This window comes from Cucumis sativus, chromosome 3 (genome assembly GCF_000004075.3).
Source record: "Cucumis sativus cultivar 9930 chromosome 3, Cucumber_9930_V3, whole genome shotgun sequence".
NCBI classification, from domain to species: Eukaryota; Viridiplantae; Streptophyta; class Magnoliopsida; order Cucurbitales; family Cucurbitaceae; genus Cucumis; species Cucumis sativus.
This window is the reverse complement of record NC_026657.2, coordinates 20,374,994-20,401,230: the sequence shown is the minus strand read 5'-3', so window position 1 is coordinate 20,401,230 and position 26,237 is coordinate 20,374,994. Positions and strand designations below refer to the sequence as shown.

The window sequence follows — 26,237 nt, the reverse complement described above, 5'->3', positions numbered from 1 at the left end:
ACAAATCCTCGAAAATCAACTAGGGATAAAATTGCAACACTATTTAAAACTTAACATCCAATTTGTTGAAATTCAAATGTTAGCATCTAAATTGATATAAAACTGTAAAAATTAAACCTGAGGGAAGAGAAAATGGCTTGTTAATTAATTTTTCTCTATGATTTCATTGATAACAAATATTTCATTACAACTTTTCAATTATCTCTATCTACATGTATGTTTCATTTTTTTTTTCCACCATTCAGTCCAAAATGGCATTGGATTCAGCAAACAAAAGGGTTTGTCATTCATCTCTGCCTGTTTCTATTTATTTACTCCTACAAGTTAATTTTAAAACCCATCCTACTTTCCTATTCAAGCCTCTCACTTATTTCTGCTCATTTTCAACACCTTTTTCTTCTTTGCTGTAGAAGAATAAACCCGTTCACATTCCTTAATTATGTAACAAACATCAGCATCATCTTTTGGAATTTTACCAAGCAAAAGTTTTGCAGATTTTGAGTCCCCAGATGCTAAAAGAGCTTGATACATCCTGCAAAAATGCCCCATGTACAGGTTAGGCGAACTTAAAGCAATAAGAACAAGTTAGAGCAAAGACGCATAGGAAAGAAACATAATGACCAACAGCATCACAGTGCTCACTTCAAGTAACTAATGGTGTTGTAAAGGAGGCCAGCATTTTCATATTCTTTCCAGATAAGGCGAGAGCTTTCTGCATCTTTGGCATTAGCACAAGTGCCAAGGAGAAAATCGAGGCATCTCCGCGGCGGAGAAAGACCAAGATCGTTCTTTATAAATTTAAGCAATTGTAAGCCTATTTCTAAATATGTAGGCTCAGAGTTTGCAATGAGGCAGAAAACCTGGAGATATATAACGAGTTGTAAGTTAAGCTGGGAGATTTATGTCAGATTGTAGAACTCATAATATGATTATAAGAATTGAATGAGATTTACAAAGGAAGAATTAGTTAATTGTATTGAATCGTCTGTGTTTGCCTCTTAGATAGTAATAAGGGCACACAAGCATATAACCAAATTCATTACTTCGTCACATTTAGGAGATGTTTGAAAAAGTGTTTTGGATGAAACCACTCCTATAATCATTCAAGAGGTCAAGTCACTCAACGAAAATTCATTACTTCGCCAGATTGAGGAGATGTTTGAAAAAGTGTTTTGGGTGAAACCGCTTCTATAATCATTTTTGAGAAGTCAGGTCATTCAACGAAAATATCAAAAATCGCTTTCAGTGGAGAGTCTTGTATTGCAAATACAAACCGGAAAGGAATTAACCAACCTCATCAAAAGTCACTCCCATTATGGTTTCATCATTAGTGCATCTGTAACTGAGCTGCTTCAATAGATCAACAGTTGAACTACAAAAATGATAAAAAAACAATGATTCTTCATATATCAAATTCTCTATCATGGGAGAATAATAAATCTAAATCAAATCATATCCAACTAAGCAAGGAATTTTTCAGGATGAACCTCAGATCGTTGTGTTTTACAGAAAATAAGATAATCCTGCTACAACAATGTATCCAGCCATTAAGATCATGATGCAAATCACCAAGTAACTGAAGCATTCTATTCAATGGCCCATCGAATGGATAGTGCTCCTGGAAACAAAAGGGAATGACTTTTAGTCTACAAAACTAAAGAGGAAATAATCATCCATTAGGACAGTAACAGCCGTTCAACTTACAATAAGACTGGAAACAGCTTTGCAATCCAAATCACATCCAGCTTGTTTCATTTCATCATAAATTTTCAGGGCATCAGCCGTTTGGCCATTTGATGCAAGAGCAGAGACTAGCACACATCTAACTTCATTCAAGTTCTTGACTGGAATTCCTTCATCTGATATAACCTAGAAGATAAAATGACGTCTAAATAATCTTACATTGCAAACCACACACTTCAGGCGACTCTTAATGAAAATCTTCATATGAATACAAGCATGGACCTCCAGATGAAGTACCTGTTTTGCCTTCTCGAATTGTCCATGAGCAGCATATGCATTTATAAGTGCCATAAAAACATGCTTTGTTGCTTGAACTCCAGAATGATTCAGTTCTTTGTAATACTGCAGCAGGAAGAAAGGTGGCTTATTTCTAAATTCATATAATACTTGGTTTTTATAGGTTAAAGAGTAAAGTGAATAATATTAGATTAGTAAAAACAACGTACTGAGTGATTGGTACAAAGTATAGTTTGTTAGGCATTTAGGTTAGTTATACGGCAAAGTCAATACAAGGATTAACTATATGGTCAGTCGGCAGCTTATCAGAGTCCCAACTGTGGAAGAGGAGTTTACTAGGTGCAGGTTGGAACTAGTGTTGGAATATTATGGATAAAATTAAAGGATTGAAATTAACAAATGCATAAGGTCAAGATAAAGTCTCATTTAATATCCATCAACTTAAAAGAAACGCTAATAAAAAATGTTATGCATGCTGGAAAGAGACCCGATGCACAATCACGGGTTGAAGTATATAAACTTACAACAATTCATTTTTCTTTTTGTTCGAGTACAACAACTGAAAGATGGAAGATTCAAACCTCTAACCTTCTGGTCAAGAGTATGTCTTGTGACAAAGTTGGCAACAATAGAATTAAATTACTTCGTGAAATAAAAGTAAAACTCTAAATCACAAATACTCTGAAATTTTCTTCCATACCAGGCATGGTATACTGTAAACAAAAGTTCAAATTATCCATATTGCAGAATTTTGTAGGAATGCTAGCTAGTTGTGATTCTAAACTAGAACGAATATCCTTGGTACTTACATTTTCCTGTAGTCTACAGTTTTATTCTCCCTACCATTTTGAAAGGCTTTTAGAATGTTAAATGCTTCAGTGATATTAGACTAGTTTTCACCATAGTATTCAAGAACAATAACTGATTTTCGGGCAGCCACTTCTGGCATAAAAACGACAAATAATATCATGCTTTTAAAATTTGTCACAAATAAAATTAGAAATAAAATTTGAAGAGTTCCTTGATACCTTGATAATATCCTCCTCGCATTCACAATTGCTGATCAAATAGCTGAAAGTTATGGAATCTGGTTTTACATCCGCAAGTTCCATTTGCTTAAGAACCATGAATCCATCAGAGGTGTTCTTCTGCAGAGTATTGGAAGAATTAGTTATAGCCTATAGGAGTCCAAACCTAACACCGTTACTTTTGGAGGGGGAATTATTTCTCATTAACAAAAATCTAGGTAAATATAAGTTAGAGGAAACTAATTATCATTGGCAAAAAATAATAAAAAAATATAAAAGACTCATATTAAAAACTAAACACAATTATACATTCAACTGCATATTCCTCTTCTTCGTTCACACCGAACCACATCTCCAATTATCCAAGTGCCAGCAAATGGGTTTCGTCCAATAAAGAAGACATCATCCACAACACCTCTCCATCATCTTCTTCAAACACAACAAGCCTTACGCCTAAGTCAATCATCAAAGAGATAATACCTTTTGTTCTAAGGAAGGATAATTTACAAGTTCGTGAACCATCCTTCAGAGATTGCCCAATCTCCAGCCCTCAATTACGAAAATTCCACATATGGATAGAAAAAATTCTTGGACTCTGATCGTCTTCCACTACTAACAACCTTACCTACTCTCCTTATTACTTTTGCATAAACCCACAGATATCATGCAAAAATTCTTCAAGACAAGCCCAAAGTCAAAGTCCTGAATGCATTCTTTGATGTTATACTTATACCACATAACCTCACAACCCCATTAAACGTTCACCATTGTGACACAATAAATGGAAACATCAACTTCCATATTCATCGCTGATTCATACTCCATTTTTCAAAACTGGCCCATGAACCTCCGACTTTCTTGATCCAACTACAACATCCACAAGGTTTTCTGCTTCTCATATTCAACCTTCTGATTGACTTGCTTAAAAGTTGAAGCCAAAACAGGGGCCTTGGGGAGACATTGAGAGAAAGACAAAGCAGGAGTCGATCAACTCCATCTTCTAAAAACATCTGAAACATTCCCTTACAACTTCGAACTAAAACAAGACCGTACATTCCCCTCGAGCTTTACATCACTTCAAAAAAGATCACTGCCGAACTTCATCTGTCTTCTCCAAAAGCTTACTACCAAATTCCCACGCTTCGACATTGCCAATAGTCAGGCAATCCCAAGCCCTAGCTATGAACCCATCCCATAGGGATTCTGTTTCCCTCTCTTTTACATTCTGTTGGCTGTTGTCCAACAGGGAAACATGGAGGTGGTCTCTTCTTTCCTTGATCGAGGGATTTGACTTTAGATTGGGGAGAAGGAATGTTCGTGTTTGGAGTCCTAAACTGGTGGAGAGCTACTCTTGTAAGTCATTGTTAGATACCTAGATTAATATAGGGTAGGGGTAGAAAGGTAATTAGATTTGTTGGTAGTTAGTTGGTTATAAATAGGCAGTTGGGGAGGGAAGAAGGACATGAAGAATTTGGTGAAGAAATAGGACCGCAACATTCCTTGAAAGGGAGGAAGGGTAGAGGGTTGGAGTTCTTTTACTTGTTCTTTTACTTCTTTTATATTGTAATTCTGTTGAAGGTATCAATAAAATAGAAACACTATATCAGTGTTCTATCAGTCATTCTTTTGGATTTTAGTGGATCCTTCTCCTACTGTCGAGTTGGTCTTTGATGTTTTAGCAAGGCTCTTCGCCTAGCAAGTTTTGCTTGTCTTGTGTGAATACAATGGATAGGATTTTGAGAAAGTTGTCTTCGTTAATGGATCCTTTTTGTTGAATTCTTTGACTGAAGGGAAGGGAAATTTGGATCATCTTCTCTGGGAGTGTTAGTATCTGAGATTTGTTAAGAACTATTTCTTGCAAGAGTTTGATTTTTTGCTTGCTCGCCAGTGGGACGTTTGGTTGATGATCAAGGAGTTCCCTCTTCATCTACCTTTTAAATAGAAAGGTGCACTCTTTTGTTTGCTGGGGTGTGTGCTATATTGTGGGATCTATGAGGAGAGAAAGAATAGAGTGCTCATGGGGTGAGGGACCTAGTGAGGTTTAGTCTTTGGTGAGGTTTCATGTTTCTCTTTGGGCTTCAATTTCAAAGATATTTTGTAATTACACTCAATATCTTACCTAGTTGGAACCCTTTCTTTAGCAGTGTTTTTGTATTTAGAAGATCCTCTTTCTCCCTTCCTTTTTCTTATGGTTAGTGAAGTTTTGAGCAGTCTCTTCTTCAACCTTCATAAGAAAGAAATGTTTGAAGGCTTTGTAGTTGGAAAAGATAGGATTCACATTCCTATCTTCAAATTTGTGGATGATACACTCTTGTTTTGGAAATTTGACGAGGAAATGATAGAAAATCTTAGGAAAACATTACTAGTCTTTGAATGGTGTTCCGGTCAAAAGATTAATTGGGAGAAAACAGCTATTTGTGGTTTAAATATTGACGACAGCTAGGTTATTTCAACAGCAAACATTTTAAACTACAAGGTAGAAAGTCTACCCTTCATTTATCTCGGTCTTCCTTTGGGTGGTTACCCAAGAAGTGCTCGATTTTGGCAGCCCATTCTTGACAAAGTCCATGGATAGCTAGATAAACGGAGATGATACAATCTCTCTAGGGGTGGGAGGATTACACAATGCCAATCAGTTTTGTCCAGTCTCCCTACATACTATATGTCTGTTTTCCTCATGCCAGAATCTGCTCTAAGCTCTTTGGAAAGAATCATGAGAAAGTTCTTTTGGAAAGGAAACAAGGTAGGAAAGCTAAACCACCTAGTAAAATGGGATGCTGTAATTAAATCCTACAAAGATGGAGGACTTAGTTTGGGCAAGTTGAAGCACAAGAATATGGCCCTATTGTCTAAGTGGGGATGGCGTTTCTCAAAAGAACAAAATTCACTTTGGTGTCAAGTGATCATAAGCATCCATGGAAGTAGTACTTTCAACTGGCATTCAAATGAAAAAGAAACCGTGAGTCTAAAGAAGTCCTTGGCTTAGCATATCAAGGCAATAGCGCAAAATTGACTCATTGGCTCTTTTCAAATTAGGTGATGGCAGCAAAATATTGTTTTGGAAGCACCCTTGGATGGACATTATCACTTTGGAGCGTAAATTTCCAAGATTGGTTAGGATCGCACTCAATCCAAATGGGTCTGTTTCAAATCATTGGGACTCTTCAACCAACTCTTGGTCCATCTATTTCAGAAGATCGCTAAATGATGAGGAAATTTTAGATTTTCAGATCTTGTTGAGTCAGATTTCTCCTTCACAGTCAGCCTCATTTCCAGATCAAAGGTTTTGGTCCCTTGAAACCTCAGGTTCCTTCTTGGTAAAATCACTGGTTAAGCATCTTTCGACATCTTCTCCATTGGAAAGTTTTTTGTACAAAAAGTTTTGGAAATCTAACAGTCCAAGAAGGATAAATATTTCCATATGGATTATGCTCTTCGAAAATTTAGACTGTGCCTCAGTACTTCAAAGAAAGCTTTCCTCCCATGCCCTCTCACCTTATGTCTGCCCCCTTTGTGTTAATAACATGGAAAACATCCGGCATCTTTTATTTGATTGTGTCTTTGGTTTTAAATGTTGGGTCCACCTTCTCCAAGCATTCAATTTTTGTTGGGTTTTCTATCATGTTTTTAAGAACAATGTGTCTCAAATTCTTGCTGGTCCAGACTTGAAGAAGAAGACAGCTGAATGTTTGTGGGCAAATGCAGTAAAAGCATTTTTAGCTGAAATCTGGTTTGAAAGAAACCAAAGAGTCTTCCATGATAACTCATTGACTTGGATGGAACGCTATGATTCTGCTTGTTTGAATGCATCTTCATGGTGCTCATTATCTAAATATTTTCAAGATTACTCTTCGCAGGAGATTGTTCTAAATTGGCCAGCCTTTATAGTCTCCCCACCTTGAAGTTCTAGATTATCATGTCTCCCGGATCAGCCTTCTACTTCAATATGTTTTTGCTCAATCAAGGACTCAGCTTGGTGCCTTGTGATTCTGTTTTGGATAGTTTTTTTTTCTATCATCTTGTTTGGCCTTGTATTGTGGCCTTTAATTTGATATTGTTTTGTTGTATTGCTTTTATTAACCTGATATGTGAGTTTATTTTCGCATTTTGGATGTGATGAGGGCGCTAAGGGGGTGTCAGCCTAGTTGAGATGCCTGCGCCTGCTAATCCTCCCCTCCCCCTATTGCTCTTTGTATATCTCTCATGTACATTGAGCTTTGTCTCTCTATTTTCAATACTAATAATAGTGAGACTCGCATCCTTTTCTAAAAAATATATTTGTCAAATTTATGTTTTTCATCTTTGTAGGGGGTTGTTCTTCTATTTAAGAAAACTCTTCTCTCTTTGCGAAATATACAGAAATTTATTTTATTTTGGCACCAAGTAACCTCAAGGTGTAGTTTCCAAGAACTAAGAATATAGATCTTTTATTAAAATGATAATATGTTTCATACAAGAGGGAAAGACTCCTATTAATAGAATTTTATTACAAGTGGGGTAAAAAAGGAACTAACCTAAAATATTAACTAATTACCCAATTAACCCCAATTCTTCTTCCATCAAACAATGTCCACTAATTGAACTTCACAAAACTGGCCATTAACTCTGGATATAGATACTTAACAACTTTCCTAGACATTTGAACGTTGGGCTAATTCAAAACTACTAAAACTAGACTTGCAGCTTGAGTTAACTAACAAGGAGTTTGAACATAAGAGCTCCTTCTCAGATGCCTAGTTGATTTTAGTAGTTTGGACTGATTCAGTGTTTGATTACTCATAAAACAAAAGACCCAATAAAGGATAAATGTAAGACAAGAAATTTCTACCAAAGAAAAGAGATTATAAAAGGAAAAAAAAATAAAAGAATAATAGTTTAATCTAAACACAATTGTGTTTGTTATACACAAATCTAGAAGAAGCAAGAGCCACCTGTTGTCTAGCACTTCCATAACATAACATCATCAAATGAAAATAAGAGAACAAATACATGTAGTGGAAATTCTTGATTGCGAGCAATAGAACATACACTAACTATATTCACATGTCAGATATATGCTACGGAGAGAAATCAGCGAGCAAAGAAAAAGAGGAAGACCACAGATGATAGAACTGAGGAGTTGGGTACCTCTCGAAAGTATCCTGCCATGATAGCATTGTACAAGTTAGTTGTAGGAATTACGTTCATTTTCTCCCACTCCTTAAGCATATCATAGGCACCTTTAAACTGCAAAAAAGAAATTTAAAATTTTATATCCATGAAAGTTCAATTTTTTTTTAAATGCAATTAGATTTGAGCACGCAAAATAGCCAAAAGGGAAAACAAAACAAAATTTGAGCAAGGAATTACATCTTTCATCTTCACGTGCAGATTTATCATGCCCCTCAAGATTTCACTATCTGGCTTCAAGTTATGGCGACATATGAGTGAATACACTTGATGAACCTTGGCAATAAGCAGAAAGAGAAGCATCTAGTGTTATAACAATAATTCATTTCATTGATTAGTGTTTAAACAATATTGATATGGAGAAAAAAAACCCAGCACACACAAAATAAACCTTTGTGTGTGTGTGTGTGTGTCTCGAAAAGAACACAGGGAAGATAATTGAAACAAGAAAATAAGGAAATCACATGGAAGCATAATCGCAACATCAGTCACACATAAATGGATCAAAAGATATAATCTCACTGAAGTTCATCATGATCCTCCATAACAATTGACAATATATAAAAAGCCAAGCAAATAATGATATGTGGCAAAACAAGATAAGGATTTTGAATTATCCTAGTGATGACAAACTTTTAAGTATGAGTTAAACGGTATTCAAGTTATTCCTCCTTATCATCTACCATCTATTTCTTTCTTGTTAATAATACCTCTCCTCACTGCTCTTCACCATTTCTGCAGGCGTGAACTTCCTCATAACTGGAAAATGAATGCAACATCCGAAAATTGGATTGAATATAAAAACAAGGGGCAGATGCCTACAATATTTGGTATTATGTAACTCATAGAATAGTTAATATCTTAAATAGGCAGGTAGAAGTTGGAAACCCAAAAGATATCAGGACACCCCTTAATCATGGGGCAAACCCAAGTAGATGCCACATTGTCTTTTACCATATAGTATATATATACATTTACAGTTAACCACAAAATCACATTATTAACATTCAAAACTTATTCTATTACCTAAAGAAAATGTGTAAATTCAAAATATAAAGTGCACATATCAAGATGATCAGAAGCAAAAGCGAAAGATGTGAGCATTAGCAACCACGTGACATACAGTATCAAGTTCACTTTAAATATTGGTTAAAAAATAGAATCGACAAAACACTTACCAAATTATATTCACAGCTTTCATCCAAAGCATGCAAAATGGAGTGCAAGACACCTGTTGATGGTGTGAAATCTGCATCACACATTTCATTTGCTATGTCAAGGGCCATGTGAACCTACATCGGATTTTAAAAAGAAAGCCAATGTCACAAACTACACCTAAAAAAATAATAAGGAAAACAAACTTAAATTGTCTTATTCAAAATAAATAAAGGGTCTCACAAAAGTTCAAAAGAAATTTCTGTTTAGCAGTCTTTTCACCAATATCATACCTTAAATAAACCACAACAATAACAGATGAGCTTCTCATATGAAGCAGATGAAGGATTGATAACTAACTCGAAGTGCATGCTCTTGAACTTTGAAACCACATCCTCAATCTTCCACGTTATCAAAAACAAATTGAGAAATAAATCAATAATAGAATAAAAAAGCAATTCCTTTAAAAAGAAAAAATCTTGAACATCCATCAAAACTCTCGTGCATGTACAGCAACAGTACCCAAACAAATGCAGAAAGACCCTCCCCCCCACAAAAAAAAAAAGCTTGCTCATTTAAAATTTATATCAAACACGATGTGTTACTATTGAAACCAATTCTTTCTTCTTCTTTTGCTTTATTATTAAATTTGTATAAATCTTAAAAACTAATGTGACAAGATGGAAAAAAACAAAATGACTTCCAAAATAAAACTTTGGAAAAGTTAAAGAGCACCCACTTCTAAAAACAATCCAACTGCCTGAGAAGCAGAGGTGGTAGACTCAAGGACATTACCAGCATAGTTCATGGGAATCTCACCGCTAAATTTGGAATGCTGACAGCATAATTATATATAAGATATGAGATATCATCTGCTCCATTCCCTGCAATTTTAATTAAGTAATACAATATGGGCCTTCAGATGACGATGTGCTTATCAATGACTACTGAGCCAAAAACACAATTCTTGCTGGAAGAAAGTGATTTGAACAGAGAACAATAAAAGACAATAGATCATACGGCTGAAGAAAGTCAATTAAAAATAGTACATATGCATATTAAAATGTTTTAGTGACGTGCTAATATCTGGTTCTTTTAGGAAACAACTAACGAATATCCAAAAGCCTAAGACATTTCTCCACCTTATATAAGAAAAGAATTTGCTTTAAGATGCCTATTTATTGAAAAGTTAAACTATAAGTTCATTCTTCGAACTTTCAGCTTAGTACCTAAACATCAAAAAGTGTCAATTATTGAACTTTCAACTTTATGCCCAAACAGTCCCTGAATTTTCAATTTTACCTAATCAGCATTCTTTTTAAAAATTGATGGACGTACATGCACTAGACAAAATATTGAGAGTTTAGAGTTTTATTAGTTCAGTTAATTTTTAAAACTTTTGAAAGGACCTACCTGACACTAAACTAAAAGTTGAGGGCCCTACTGGACACAATTGAAAATCTGGGATGTATTAGACACATTTTAAATTTTGGAGACCAAATAGATACAAACTTGAAAGTTTGGGACATAGCTTAACCTATGTGTACTTTTTAAGTTCATTCAGCTACCTGACACTCCAACCATTCCATTCATGGGACTGTTTCTCAAAATCATTTCTCCTTTCCATGTAAGCTTCTTGTTCATTTAGTTCACAGAATTGGGTCACAGTGTTTTTTTTTTTTTTTTTTTGAAAAGGAGAACAACCACTATATTATATATTAATAAAAAAATAAAACGAGATTAATGCTCAATGTACAAAAGAGTTATAGAAAGAGCACCAAAACAAGGAAACCTAAGGACCAAGAGGCACACCTAAGCATCTCAACTAGGTTGACACCCCAAACACTTAAAAGGCTTTGATAGGGATTCTTGGGTTTCCAGTTTCTAGACCTCCTAAAGACAATGGTTTCTCAATCAACTCCCACCTTATGAGATAAGAGCTTTTCCTTCACACAGCCCTTCAAATCCCGCATTAACCCCGCCAAACACATGCACACCTCCTCCGGAGCTTTAAAAAGGAAAAGAATAGTTTGAAAAACCGCTTAGCACAAACTTAATCAAAATGAGACGACCCGCCTTAAAAAAGAAGCTTTTTTCCACGAAGCCAACCTCCTGCGGACTTTATCCACCACTGGATCCCATAAAGAAACGCTCTTTGGATTATTACCAAGAGGGAGGCATAGATAAAAAGAGGGGAGACTCCCTATCTCACAACCAATCCAATCACCCCACCCTAAATCACAACTTAAAATCCATCCCTCTTCAGTTCTAAACTTTGAAAGTTTTGTTCTTCCACGGTCCACCCCCATTTTTAAGGAAGAAGTGATCCTTTCAGCCACTTGTTAGCTCTGCTATAGCAACCAAAAACCATTTCAGCTGAGCTTCTGAGACTGCATCCCTTTGAGCTTCCACATCCTCTCTATGAAAAAAACCGTTCTCTGACCAAATACAATAAAAAGAACTTAGCAGCTTGCAGCTTTCTACTTCCATTGTGACTACAACCCAAACTCGGAAAATTGCTCTACTTGTGGGAGTGTTGATGAAGACTGCTCGTGAGAGCGAATGCCGAGCGGATGGAGTAACAAAGAGAATGTCAGGGAGGGCATCAAAAAGTTGAAATCGACGGAAGGGGAATAGCAAACAGGTAGAAAGAGAAAAGAGAGAGAAAGGAGACAGATGAGAGAGAACTTACCTTCCAACAGTTAGGTTCTAACTACTCTGCTTTCGTCATCAGCCTACACTGGGAAACATTCGTTTGACTCCTTGTGGTATGGAGGATCCCTTTCTATGGGTTTTATGTGGTTTTGGGGCTTTTGGTTTTTAAAATTTTGTGTTCCTCATTGCACACAATATAAGATTTGAGAATATTCACGAGAGAGAGAGAGAGAAAAGGAATTGGGTCACGTTGTTGAATTAGGTCAAGAGTGTTGAATGCTTTAGAATGGAATGTAGTGTTGACAAACAGTATCTTTGCTATTCTTGATTCAGAATTTGTGGGTCACTTCCATGGTATCGAAAAAAGTCCTCTTGGTTAGTTCTTAATCAAGTTTTCCTTCAGATTCCAGATTCTGAAGTGTGATAGGAATGGAAGGAATTTCAAGGACATTTTCTCAAACACAATGGGTATTATTAGCCTAGTGGTAAAAAAGAAGACATGGTCTCAAAAAATATGACTAAGCGGTCATGGACTTGATCCATGACGGTCACCTACTTAGAAATTAATTTCCTACGATTTTTCGAGGTGCGTGTAAGTTGGCATTAACACTCCCAGATATAAAAAAGTTGGCATGAACACTCCCAGATATAAAAAAGGGACATTTTTTCTCAAACTTCTATAATTTTGTAGACATAATTTTGTTTCATGCTTTGAATTGTTGTAAATTTAAACACCCCTTTAAAAAGGGTAGTTTTTCTTCTTTGTTTCCCAATGGGCCAGCTTTATAGTAATTCATCTTTTATGTGTTCCTCATACGAAGCATGCATAAACTGGCTGACAACACTCAGCAAAGAAAATATCAAGACGAGTATGGAATAAGCAAATTAATTTACCTATAAGGCGTTGATATTGTTCTTTATCAACTGGAACTTGATCATCAGAATTTCCTAGTTTACAGTTGAATTCAATAGGAGTGTCAGTCAGACGACATTCCAACATACCAGTCTCAGTTAGCAAATCAAGGATGTATTTTCTTTGAGACACGAAGATGCCTTCTTTAGATCTGGCCACCTCCATTCCAAGGAAATAATTCAGATTTCCCAAATCCTTGATTTCAAACTCAAACCTCATCTTTTTCTTTAGTTGAACAATCTCATCAGTATCATCCCCAGATAGTACAATGTCATCGACATAGACAATCAATACTGCAATTTTCCCTACCTTGATACTTTGATGAACAAGGTGGCAAGTGCCCCCGATTGTACCCCGAGACTTGATGAAAGTGGAAAATCTGTCAAACCACGCTCTTTGATGATTGTTTCAACCAGTATAAGGACTTTCGAAGCTTGCAAACCTGATTATTAAATTGAGTTTTAAATCCTAGAGACGGGCTCATATACACTTCTGCTTTAAGATCTCCATTCAAGAATTCATTCTTAACATCAAGTTGATATAGGGGTCAATCTTTATTCACTGCCACAGACAACAAAACTCTAATAGTTTTCAAGTTTGCAATAGGAGAAAAAGTCTCAGAATAGTCAATCTCATAGATCTGAGTGAACCCTTTTGCAATTAGTCTGGCCTTATGTCTGTCAATTGTACCATATGCTCTGTACTTGGGACATAGCTTAATCAGTCAACTAAAGCAGAGAATGGGCGATGAGTTTGAAATCAAGGATTTGGGAAATTTGAAATATTTCCTTGGAATGGAGGTGGCCAGATCTAAAGAAGGTATCTCCGTATCTCAAAGAAAATACATCCTTGATTTGTTAACCGAGACAGGTATGTTAGGATGTCGTCCCACTGACACTCCTATTGAATTCAACTGCAAACTAGGAAACTCTGATGATCAAGTTCCAGTTGATAAAGAACAGTATCAACGCCTCGTGGGTAAATTAATTTACTTATCTCATACTCGTCCTGATATTTCCTTTGCTGTGAGTGTTGTCAGCCAGTTTATGCAGACCCCTAATGAGGAACACATGAAAGCTGTCAACAGAATCTTGAGATACTTAAAATCAACACCTGGTAAAGGGCTGATGTTTAGAAAAACAGACAGAAAGACCATTGAGGCATACACTGACTCGGATTGGGCAGGATCTGTTGTTGACAGAAAATCTACCTCTGGTTATTGTACCTTTGTTTGGGGCAATCTTGTAACTTGGAGGAGTAAGAAGCAAAGTGTTGTGGCCAGGAGCAGCGCTGAGGCTGAATACAAGAGCTATGAGTTTAGGAATATGTGAGGAAATTTGGCTTCAGAAAGTTTTGACAGATCTTCATCAGGAATGTGAGACACCATTGAAGCTTTTCTGTGATAATAAAGCCGCTATTAGTATTGCTAACAACCCTGTTCAACATGATAGAACTAAACATGTTGAGATTGATCGACATTTTATCAAAGAAAAACTTGACAGTGGGAGCATATGCATTCCGTACATCCCTTCGAGTCAACAGGTTGCTGATGTTCTTACCAAAGGGCTTCTCAGACCAAACTTCGACTTTTGCGTTAGCAAGTTGGGCCTCATTGATATTTACGTCCCAACTTGAGGGGGAGTGTTGGAATTCTTTCCTTTTTTCTAGGCTTTTTCCTTGTTAGAATCCTAGAATAATTATGGAAAGATTATGGGAATGTATTCCTTATTTTCCTAAATCTTTTCCTTTTTTATTCCATTGTGTACTCTATTTATTCTCCCCTATACCTATTGTTTTATTCATTAGAAAATAATAACAACAAACAATCGTGGTTTTACTCCCGGTACTCGGGTTTCCACGTAAATTGGTGTGAACTCGTTGTCTCTCTTTTCAATAAGTGTAAACACCGATTTGCATCCAACAATCTTGTGTCCCTTAGGGAGTGTGTAGAGATCCCAAGCCTTGTTCTTTTCCAAGACTCCCATTTCTTCCATGACAGCAGCTTTCCATTTCGGACACTCTAAGGCAAGGTGGATACTCTTGGGAATTGTGGTAGAGTCAATAGGGGTAGTAAAAACTCTGAACTGTGGTGAGAGATTCTCGTATAACACAAAATTAGATATGGAGTGCTTTGTACAGGACCTAGTACCTTTCCTCAGTGCAATAGGAAGATTAAGAGATGGATCGTACTTACTAGTATTTCCATAATGGTTTGACTTAGTTTTGTTTTCAGTATGTTCAGCAACAATCTCGTTCTCATCAATCTTGTCCTCTCCGTCTATAATGACTCCATCAATACTGCCCTGCTCACACATATCTTCCAGAACAACTGTCTCAAACACGTCGTTCTCACCTGCCTTACTGTTGATATGTGAATCAATTGAATTCGTCTTAGATCTGTCATTCTCACCCATTATGTTATTACTATGTGAGTTAATGGAATCAGCCATACCTTGATCTCTTATTGGTTGATAATCCTGAACTGAAGTCGTCTAAACAACAGGAGACTTAACTCCTTCTCTGAGATTCCTATTATAGGTTTTCCAATGAACTTGATTTGTTGGTAGCACTGTACTGTGAAGGCTAGGATCAATTAAGGTAACCACAGTAGAACAAGTAGACTCTAAGGGAAGCATATAGTTAGACTCTTCACTCATACTCTCCTCCTGAAGTAGACTAACGGGAAAAAAAGGGCGATCTTCAATAAAGGTGACATTCATGGTAACAAAGTACTTACGTGAAGATGGATGGAAGCATTTATAGTCTCGTTGGTGTAGAGGATACCCAACAAACACACAAGCTTGAGCCCTAGGGACAAATTTAGTTTGGTTAGGACCATGGCTAGGACATAGGCAGAGCATCCGAACAGCCGAAGGGAAACATTAGGTATGAGACGAGTGGAGGGATACGATTCTTTGAGGCAATCTAATGGTGTCTAAAACTGAAGAACAACAGTTTAGACCTTTCTTTGACTTTTGAGTTCTCGGGTACGACATCTTCTTGTGCGAGGAAGGCATGTGGTTGATGAGATGAGTGGCAGTGAGAATGGCATCACCCCAAAGATAGGAAGAGAAGTGGACAACATAAGGGATCGAGCAACTTCCAAAATGTGACGATTTTTTCGTTCGGCAACCCCATTATGTTGGGGATGTAAGTACAGGAACTTCGGTGAACAATTCCTTTAGAGGATAAGAACTCGTTGACAAAGTGGTTTTGAAACTCATGACCATTATCATTTCGCAGGATTGCAATCTTTGTATTGAATTGTGTTTCTATGGTGTGATAAAAGTCCTAGAATGTAGAGGTAACGTCGGATTTGTCGGAGATCAGAAAAAACCCAAGTAAGACGAGTATAGTCATCAATAAAGGTCATAAACCATCATTTTCCAGAGAAGGTAGTGACCTTGGATGGTCCCCATACATCACTATGGACAAGAGTAAAAGGTCAGGTTGGCTTAGGGTGCGAGGGAAACGAAACTCGGTGTTGTTTAGCTTGTACGTACACATCACAAGATAAGGAAGAAACAATTTGTTGTTGAAGCCCTTCCAGTTGTTCTTGAGTTATTCCCGAAGAGGAAGCCTGCACGTTAAGGTTGGAATGTGCCGAAAATTCACCAACCTCAAATGTCAAGTGAATTTGAGGATTCTTAACATCGGGATAATAACTAAGATTAATGGGTGGCAGGGCATATCGATTTGACTATAGAAGCAATGGTGGCCGGTCGGAATTAGGTGGCAGAACATGAATCGACACTTGGGGAACACTACAAGCCACAAATGATGACGAGGGTGGCACAGTTAGGTTGGTCCACTGCATCTAAACAGAATGGGCCAAAGCATGGAGTCACGTGGGTGGTTTCTGGCGACGCGGACGACAAGAAAATCTGTTGAATTATGTTTTCCAACGTTTTCTGAAGGCAGCGTAGCCATTCGTCCATGGCAGCATTGATCCGAGCATCGACAACGGAGACATTAGAACCGGCAGCTATCTCATCTGTTTAATTTCCATCACAACTTGGGTTGTTTAAAGTTTGTTTAATGTCCTGCTCTGAAAACATGTTGAAAGTAAAGACAAAAAACACACAAACTAATGTGGAAACCCAAGTACCGGGAGAAAAACCACAATATTTTTCTTCTTGTTATTTTCTTATCAATTTTACAATAGGTACAATGAGGAGAAAAAATAGAATACACAAAAGAATAAAAAAAAGGAAAAGATTTAGGAATTAGGGTAAATATTTCCATAATCTTTCCATAAATACCCTAAGGGCCAAGCCCACTAATTCCAACAGAAATCATACGTGATCAAAGTCAATAGTAAGTATAGTGAATAGTGAGCTTGCATCAATGAAGTAGCTTCTGATCAATCTTTCTCCATTTCAAAAATTAAGGATAAAAAGATATTGATTTTAGTTTCTATTGACACAAAACCAAGGCTTACGTGGAAATCCGAGTACCAGGAGAAAAACTACAATATTATTGTTCTTTTATTATTTTCTAAATTGAATTATACAATAGGTAAAATGAGGGAGAATAAATAGAATACACATGGAAATAAAAAAGGAAAAGATTTAGGAATTAGGGTAAATATTTCTATAATTTTTCCATAAATCCCCTAAGGGCCAAGCCCACTAATTCTAACTCCTCTTCAAGTTGGAACGTAAATATCAATGAGGCTCAACTTGCTAACACAAAAGTCGAAGTTTGGTTTGAGAAGCCCCTTGGTGAGAACATCAACAACCTGTTGGCTCAAAGGGATGTACGGAATGCATATGCTCCACTGTCAAGTCTTTCTTTGATGAAATGTCAATCAATCTCAACATGTTGATAGACCACCAATTATTTTACAATTTAGTAGGAGGAAAAAGGGAGCAGTTGCACCTGAACAAGAGAAGAGAAATGGAGAAAGAAATGGAGACCACCTTGGTGGGACCACGATTAGTTACACGGGAGGGAGTTAAAAGGGAAAGAAGGAAGGGAAGAGAGGGGGTGGTTAATCAGTTTCTGGAAGTGGAGGGCTGTAATTTCCTGGAGAGCAGGGAATGCAGAAAGTGTTCAGTTTCTGTAGTCTGTAGCAAGTTATTTCCATTATCGTGAAGTACTTTACTGTTTTGATGTTTTATGTTGAACTTGATTTATCTTTGTATTAGTTCTTGTGTTGTACTTTGTTTTCAAGACTGTGTTAGTACTGTTTTCTGTAAAAGTTTGGTTGTTTAATAAATTAGTAGAACACACTACTTGGTGTTCTATCACATGTTTAGGTCTACCCAACTTCCTTCTAAGATTCCTTCTATAATACGTTTTTCAAAGAACTTGGTTTGTGGGTAGTATAATGAGATGAGGATCGAAGTCAGACACGGTACTAGGACTAGGTTTAGTAAACTCTAAGGTACAGTTGGACTCTTCACTCATACTCTTCTCCTGAAGATGGCTAACAGAAAAGTAGGGTCGGACCTCACAAAAAGTAACATTCATAGTGACGAAGTATTTCCTGGACGGTAGATGAAACATTTATAACTGAGCTGATGAAAGGGATACCCAACAAACACACATGCTTGAGCCCGAGGTAAATTTGGTATAATTAGGGCTGAAATTATAGACATAAGCGGTACACCCCAACACACGAAGGGGAACCTCATAAATTAGGTGAGTAGAAGGATAGGACTCCTTAAGCCAATCTAAGGGAGTTTGAAGGTGGAGGATACGAGAAGGCATTCTATCGATTAAATAAGCTACTGTAAGAACAGCATCTCCCCACAAGTATGAAGAAAGGGAAGTATATAGCATAAGGGAACGGGCTACTTCTAGAAGATGACGGTATTTTTGCTCAGCCACCCCATTTTGTTGAGGAGTGTAGGCACGCAAGTTTTGGTGAACAATCCCCTTGGAGGCTAGGAATTCACTAAGGTTATGGTTTAGGAATTCCCGATCATTATCACTTCAAAAATGGAAATTTTTGTATGAAATTGTGTTTCAATGGTGTGATAGATGCTTTGGAAAATAGATGAAACCTCAGATTTATTGGCGATAAGGTAGACCCAGGTAAGACAGTTATGATCATCAATGAAAGTCACAAACCATCATTTCCCAGATGAGGTGGTGACCTTGGAAGGACCACAAACGTCACTATGGATAAGGGTAATATGGTTGTGAGGAAAATGAAATTCGATGTTGTTTTGCCCGAATACACACATCACAAGATAGTAAGGAGACATCAATTTTAGAAAATAGATGGGAAAACAAATATTTCAAATAAGTAAAGTTCGGGTGATCCAACCGAAAATGCCACAACATAAAGTCATGTTTAGAAAAGTGCTAAAATAGGAAGGCAGTAAACTAGTCCTAGAGATACTACTACCAGAGGTATCATCATCAAGGATGTAAAGTTCCTTGCTATGTATGACAATCTCAATCGTCTTCCCTGAGCTCAAGTCCTGAAACAAACAGATTCAGGTAAGAAAATAACTTTACAATGCGACTCACGAGTGATCTTATTGATAGATAACAAATTGTAAGAAAGCTTAAGCATATGCAAAACATTATGGAGAGAGAGACCGTTGAAGAGAACTATTTGTCCTTTGCCAACAATCGGGACTAAAGAGTCATCGACTATCTGGATTTTCTCATTACCAGCACAAGGGGTATAAGAGACAAAGTGCTCCGAAGAACCTATTAAAGGATTTGTAGCCCACGAGTCTAAAATCCAGGATTCTTCCCATCAACACTAATAAGGCCAAGGAACTGAAGCATACCTGACTGAGCAATGGCGCCCAGAGTAGGAAAGCTGGTTTAGCTTGCAGTGGGGCCAATTAACTAAGAGGTGTTAGCAATCTCACTAACATAGGCACGTTCTAAGTTCAGTTTGTCATTGTAGGAACGTTTCTTCCATCGTGGGGAACAATCGTGGAGTTTCCAACACTGATCCTTGGTGTGCCATTGTTTCTTGCAGTGCTAGCTACAAGGATTGGTTTTCCACTATTCTTTTCATTATCATGGGTCAAGGATCGAGCACTAAAGGCAGCAGCAAAGTCAGTTATATAATTCAAAGGCAAATTGAGGAGCGAAATTACTGGGTTCTTGGAATACATCGACAACTCGGTTGGTTTGGAATGTGCCGAAGACTCACCCGCTTCAACCCTTGATCTACCATCAATCTCGTTACTATAAATAAGGGTCGACGGATAGCAGCGCGCAAACGAACAAATCTGACAGTTTTTGTGGTGGCTGTCCATAATCGGAGAGCATGGGCAGTGTGTGGGGCTGCGACTGTCCAGAAGGGTATGACTGTTGGACAACCGATAGTGAGTAGAAGAGATTGGGTTGGCGGTGAGGCAAACAGATGGCAGCGAGTGAAAGAGATTCTGGCCGGAGGGTTGCACGGACGGCGACGAGGGTGGTCCCACTGTGTAGATCGACGATTCCTGAAGTTGTAGGACTAATTTTTTCATGACGGCGTCCATGGTGGCGGCGGCAGCGGCTGGTTTGGTCTAGGCTCCTCCTAAAATGTTTTCTAAGGTTTTGTTGTTGCTTTGCTCTAATACCATATTGAAAGCAATAAACATGAAACCAAGACTTACGTGGAAACCCGAGTACCGGGAGAAAAACCACGATATTGTTGTTCTTTTATTATTTTCTAAATTGAATTATACGATAGTTATAATGAGGGAGAATAAATGTAATACATAAGGGAATAAAAAATGAAAAGATTTAGGAATTAGGGTAAATATTTCCATAATCTTTCCATAAATACCCTAAGGGTCAAGTCCACTAATTCTAAACATTTCTATATCAATGCATTTGACTTTATTCAATATACACTCCAAAACAAAGAAATGACTGCTTCAAATTCATTGTCAATAAAATTTTAAGGCAATCATCAACGTACCAGAAGTTTTAAACGCCAAAAGTGACTTCTCTGCAAAAGTGTGAAGTGATAGCCTCCCTAAGGATTTGAAGATGTTAGGTGCAACTACAGTTGTCGAAAGTTTTGTGATGTCTATAACTTCCAGCATCTGTAAAAGTTCCTTCTTCTGCTCACTTCCACAGAGTGCCAACAAATAATTTTCTGTAACCAAAGGTTCCAAATTTTTAACCAAACAGGTTTATCTCTGAAATGTATCCATTTCATCGTAAGATATATGCCTCACCAAAAACATGAACATAGCTGATAAAAAAAGTTTGTGAATGTAAATTTCAATTTTATAATTGCTTATGCCATATGGGACATCCATAACCTACTGAACTCATGTAGAAGGTCATATCCATCATGACCAATAAGACTAACCGATCTGATGAATGAGTGGATTAGATAGAAGTTGTGTGTGGGTGTGGGTGTAGGTGTGGGTGTGGGTGTGTTCTTATTTAATGTGTAAGAAAGTACTGAAATCATATGAAACAACCATGACAACCTACTGAACTCCTGTAGAAGATCATATCCATCATGACTGGTAAGACTAACTGACCTGATGAAGGAGTGGATAGAAGTAGTGTGTGCTACTATATAATATGTAAAAGTATCTAGAGAGATTATCATTTTATCCGTACAGGTAACGAAGGGTGGGAAAGTGGGAAACTCGGTCATATTCCCTTTGGTATGTACCCAGTTGATAAATGTGCTAAACTCTGCATTATCTTTAAAACAATAGCTACAACCTTTTTCCAGAAATAGTTAAACAGAGAAAACACTGTTCTAATCACTTCAAAGAATTTTTATGGGCTGCCCAAGGAGGATGCCAAAGGTGTTATTTATTATAGGTTCCTTCTATTATAAATTTCTTTCACATAGCTTGTTATTTTTCATTGCAAACGCTAAATAAGAATTCAACTTCAAGTTTGATTGTCCCTAAAGCCTTAAAATTATCACAACTTCAAAATTGAACTCTAAACCTCAATATAATTTCCAAGAATTGTCCTATATCATTGCTGACCCTATTCTCAAAAGGAAAGCTAAAATATTCCAGGGTATAGAAAGAGGTGGGAGAGAGTCTGGTGTAGAACTAATTTCTTGAACAAAATCTAGAGAATTCTTGAAGAACTCGCTTAGAACTAATGCCTCTTACAGCCTGGGGATCCCTATTTCAAGGCTACAAACCAGCCTTTGAGAGATTTAAAAGAATAACTTAAAATAATGAACTAAGGAGTAACTAAACCAAACTTGAAAATTTAACTTGCTGCAAAAACAACTTGAAAAAATAACTTGTCGTAAAAACAATAAATACTAAGGTCCCTTTTGGTAACCATTTCATTTTTTGTTTTGATTTTTGCAAATTAAGCCTATAAACACCTCTTCCACCTCTAAATTTGTTGTTTTGATATATCTACTTTTTACCCTTTTTTTAAAAACAAAATCGAAGTTTGAAAATTAAAAATAATAATAATAAAACAGTTTTTAAAAACCTCATTTTTGTTTTTAGAGTCTAACTATAAATGCAACTCTTACGTATTAATGTCATGGTAATAAAATGAAAGGAAATAGGCTTAACTTTCAAAAACCAAAAACAAAAATGAAATGCTTACCAAACGGGACCTACAAATCAGAGAAGCTTAAAATACATAATACTCGTCAGCCTTAAGTCTCAAACATAGTACATGTTACATCAAAGACTCGCCACCTGACTATATGCATTTCTTTTAGGCTGCAACCAAGACATTTAGTTATTTCTTGTTGTTATTTACTATAGCTGATTGAGAGCTTTCTACTAATTTCTCAGCCAAAAAAAGATCCCTTGTTATTCATGCTTTTATCAACAGGTTATTTCTTATGGTTAAAAGTATTTGTATAAATTATAATTAACTTTACCCAAACCCATCAGCTTAAACTTCTAGGTTTGGCGCCAATTTAACAATTATCTTAAACAAAAATAGAGTTTCCCGATAAGCAAAACTTCCCCATTGTTTATTTCAGAGCAAGAAGACAAAAGGTGCAGCTGAGGTTTGTGTATCCATAAACAGTTGGCCGTACCTTGTAAACTGAACTTGTCCACTCCATCATCAACTGTAGCACGGTAACAAAGCTCCTGAACTTTTTCTTCATCATTGATTTTAATATAGAACAACATCTTATAGTAACCCAACCTTGATATTGAGCCTGGATTTCCATCTTTTATAGCCTCACAGAAAAAATTAAATTCTTCCATCATGTCCATGTCAATTAAACACGCAAGCACTGGGCCATAAGTTTCATCTTCTAATGAGAAACCCTGTTCTTTCATTAGTTTAAATAGCTGATAAACCTTCCCAATCTGTTCCAATACAACCTCCACGTCCTTACTTGCCTTAGCCTTCTCTAAACATATGCCTACTAGTGCATTGTATTCTTTCACACCAGTTTCTCGTCCCAATTTACCAAAGACTTCTAGAGTAACATCACTCCCCAGCCTGTTTGCGCAACTTCTAACTAATCGTCTAAATCTATCGCTCTGGGTATTTTTTAATACCCAGTTATGCTTTCTTTCCCGGGATATTTCTTTGCGATGTAATGTTAAGCTATGATTTGTTTTGATGGAAAACCATGGTATATCTAATAATTTTTCCAAAGATTCTTCAACACAATTTCCTTGTGCTTCAGGAGACATAACAGATGAGCCTTCTGCAAAAGGAAATAATACGTTACTAAAGCAGTTCACTTGGAGAAAACAGAAAAACTGAGAACTGCATTAAGATAGATTCATAATTGGAGGCAAAACAAGACGATAACATATGAAATAATGTCTATGAAAATTACAAATCAAATAATTATAAATAGTAAATGCAACTTTAAAACCTGTTTAGGATGGTGAAACCTGCCCATGTAAGAAACCAAATTTTTAGTTTACAGTTTGATCATCAAAATTATTATAATTTATAGAACGTATTACTACATAAGAATTTATTTAATCAGCTTGTATAACTGGACAGGAAATTAATTCGATTACTCACATCCCTTCATTCTCAGTATGATGAAATAGACAACATAAAAATCTGAAACGTAAGATCCAAAAGGTGGCTATTTTTTTTAAAGAAAACTAGTAAAATGAAAAGAGACTAATGCTGAAAGATACATCAAGAGGAATACACTCTAAAATTTCTAAGGCACTACATGTTTTTTTTAATACGTGAGCTGGACCAAACCTTCGAGGATTGGACAATTGCCTGACCCTACGTTTAGTAGCCAAAGAAACTCATTAGATATTTTAGCCGTTGACCTTCAATATTTACCATATGCTTATTAGGTTATTAACAACTTAAAGAAGGAAATTGTAACTAATGAGTTATAATAAATCTAAAACAAATTGAGATTGAATTCCTACAACAAACATTCAATGACACGTACCGCACAGAACGGAAGATATGGCCTTGGCTAGATGCTTCGTAGGATCCCCTGCATTAAAACATGAACTTTTGGGATAAGTAAAACAAGACAAATCAAATGTCATTCACATGCCCTTCAATGCAAATGAAATATAATTAAAATAAAACTTCTTTTCAGCTTCAACAAAACACTAAACCACGAAGCCTACGGCAAAATTAAGCTGGATTGAAGATTAACTATAGACACATTAACCAAAATAACAAAAACATGATGTAAACATAACCAAAGTAATAAAATGCAATACACGTACCAGAATCCGAAGACTCTTCTAGAATGAGAGCAGGAAATTGAACGTCAGAATTGGGGTTCTGAGGAAGCTTCTTGGAGGTCGGGGAGTTGATGGCGTTAGAGAGAGAGGTGCTGGGAGATAAAGGATCAATAGTGGAAACGTAGTTTTGAAGAGCGGCATCTTGGGCATTCTGTGAAGATTTTGAAGATATGATGGCGGAGCGGACTAGTGAGCTTAGTTTGGAACGCATTGGAGAATCAGATTCCAAGAGGTCCGCAACTTCCCGGTCTCCGGCGAATTGAGCTGCACCGCTCTCAGCTGGGTTTTCGGGGTTTATCGGCCAGGGCAACTTTCCGATTTTGGCTGGTTCTTTCAATTCAATTTTTGGTTTTATGGTAAATTCTTATTTCTTTTTATAATATAGTTAATTACGAAAGCTTACTGGTAAAATATCTTTTCATTTTTAATTTTGTTTTTTATAATATAATTAGTTACCAAAACTATTAGTTTTTTATTTACATTTATTCAACTTTCTTTACTATATAAACTATTTCTTCATTTCATTCTACCCTATTTTATTCCATTAATTTGTTATTCTTTTTCTCCCTATTTTTTCTTCAAAAGTTCAATATTTAGCATGTAAAGATGAAAATTCATTTGAAAAATATCAAATACATATAAAGAGAGGGTAAAGAGGCAAAGATACAGTTAATTTCTTGACACCCCTAGGCTCTAGCTATGCATACTCCATAGGAAGACAACATTATTTATTACTTGGTTTTTTTCTTATTTCCATAAGTAACATAGGGAATAGAGGATGATAGAGTTTGTTACTCACACGAAGCTAACCTCTTTAATTTCTATTAATTTTTTTTCTATAGTATAGATAAACGCATGGATGAGAAGACATTTTTTTGTTCTAACTTTGTCCTTTCATTATAAGGCAATTTTGTCGTTTAAATACAAAAATTAATATAGTTAATTGATAAATTAAATTAGTTTTTCAAAGTTGTTTTATTAATATCATTGTTCAATCTTTTGATGGTCTATATTTTACCTTTATGTTATTTAATTAATTATTCTCCCATTCTAATGTTTCTTCCTAAAAGTAAAAAAATAATTATCTTCATATCTAAAAAAACTCACCTTTTCTCTTTAATTAATTAATTCTCTTATTAAAACTTCTACTTTCCACATTGATTGTTTTCATCTTTCTCAACCTTTTATCTTCCAAATATTCATGTCCTCTTCTCTCTTATTAACTCTTCTACACGATCTCTCCATCTTTCAATTTCCTCCTCTTTCAATTATTTTAGTATAAATATTTTATTCCTTTATTCCCTTTAAACTGATCATAAGTTACAACAAAAAAAACTAGGATGTGAAGAAGAAATCAATTTATCATTCTCATGTTCTTTTTTCTTTTTTTCATTTTTGTTGTAATTAAAACTTCTATATAAAAATATATATGTATTCCTTCATAGATGTTTAAATCATGTAATCTTAGATTTTTTTTTTGGTGGAATGTAAACCTATGATCTAAATATATGCTTATGCATTTTGTCATGAGATATGTTTGAGTTGTGTAACCATGAAGATTTTTTTTTAGAACGTAACAATAGGAAATCTTGAACATTTTAAAAGAATACATTATTTGCTCATAGTTTTTTTAATTTAATTAATTTTTGTTTTCTATTATAGTTGTTTTATTGATAAAATGGTGAAGTATGGTTAATAATTTTTTATTGTGTTTTAATT

At 36.1% G+C, this 26,237-nt stretch overlaps 1 protein-coding gene across 1 annotated transcript; it reads right to left on the bottom strand.

Annotated features, from left to right (window-relative positions):
- Window positions 1-133: 133 nt before the first annotated feature.
- Window positions 134-24,854, bottom strand: LOC101212593 (pentatricopeptide repeat-containing protein At4g04790, mitochondrial). Its single transcript, XM_011653162.2, has 16 exons — window positions 24,501-24,854; window positions 24,212-24,259; window positions 22,862-23,488; window positions 20,786-20,965; window positions 10,152-10,216; window positions 9,626-9,733; window positions 9,356-9,469; window positions 8,358-8,453; window positions 8,136-8,234; window positions 3,009-3,128; window positions 1,981-2,085; window positions 1,705-1,869; window positions 1,488-1,618; window positions 1,294-1,372; window positions 643-860; window positions 134-532 (listed from the first exon to the last, which is right to left on the bottom strand). Exons 1-16 carry the CDS (start codon window positions 24,727-24,729, stop codon window positions 364-366), a joined length of 2,553 nt encoding a protein of 850 aa, XP_011651464.1. The 5' UTR covers window positions 24,730-24,854; the 3' UTR covers window positions 134-363.
- Between the last annotated feature and the right edge of the window lie 1,383 nt (window positions 24,855-26,237).

Coding starts and splice junctions, on each gene's coding strand:
- LOC101212593 (XM_011653162.2), bottom strand. CDS start 24,729: ATGCGTTCCAAACTAAGCTCACTAGTCCGCTCCGCCATCATATCTTCA. Junction 9,734..10,151: donor TCAGCATTCCAAATTTAGCG/GTGAGATTCCCA, acceptor ATAACGTGGAAG/ATTGAGGATGTGGTTTCAAA. Junction 3,129..8,135: donor TGGCAGGATACTTTCGAGAG/GTACCCAACTCC, acceptor AATACTCTGCAG/AAGAACACCTCTGATGGATT.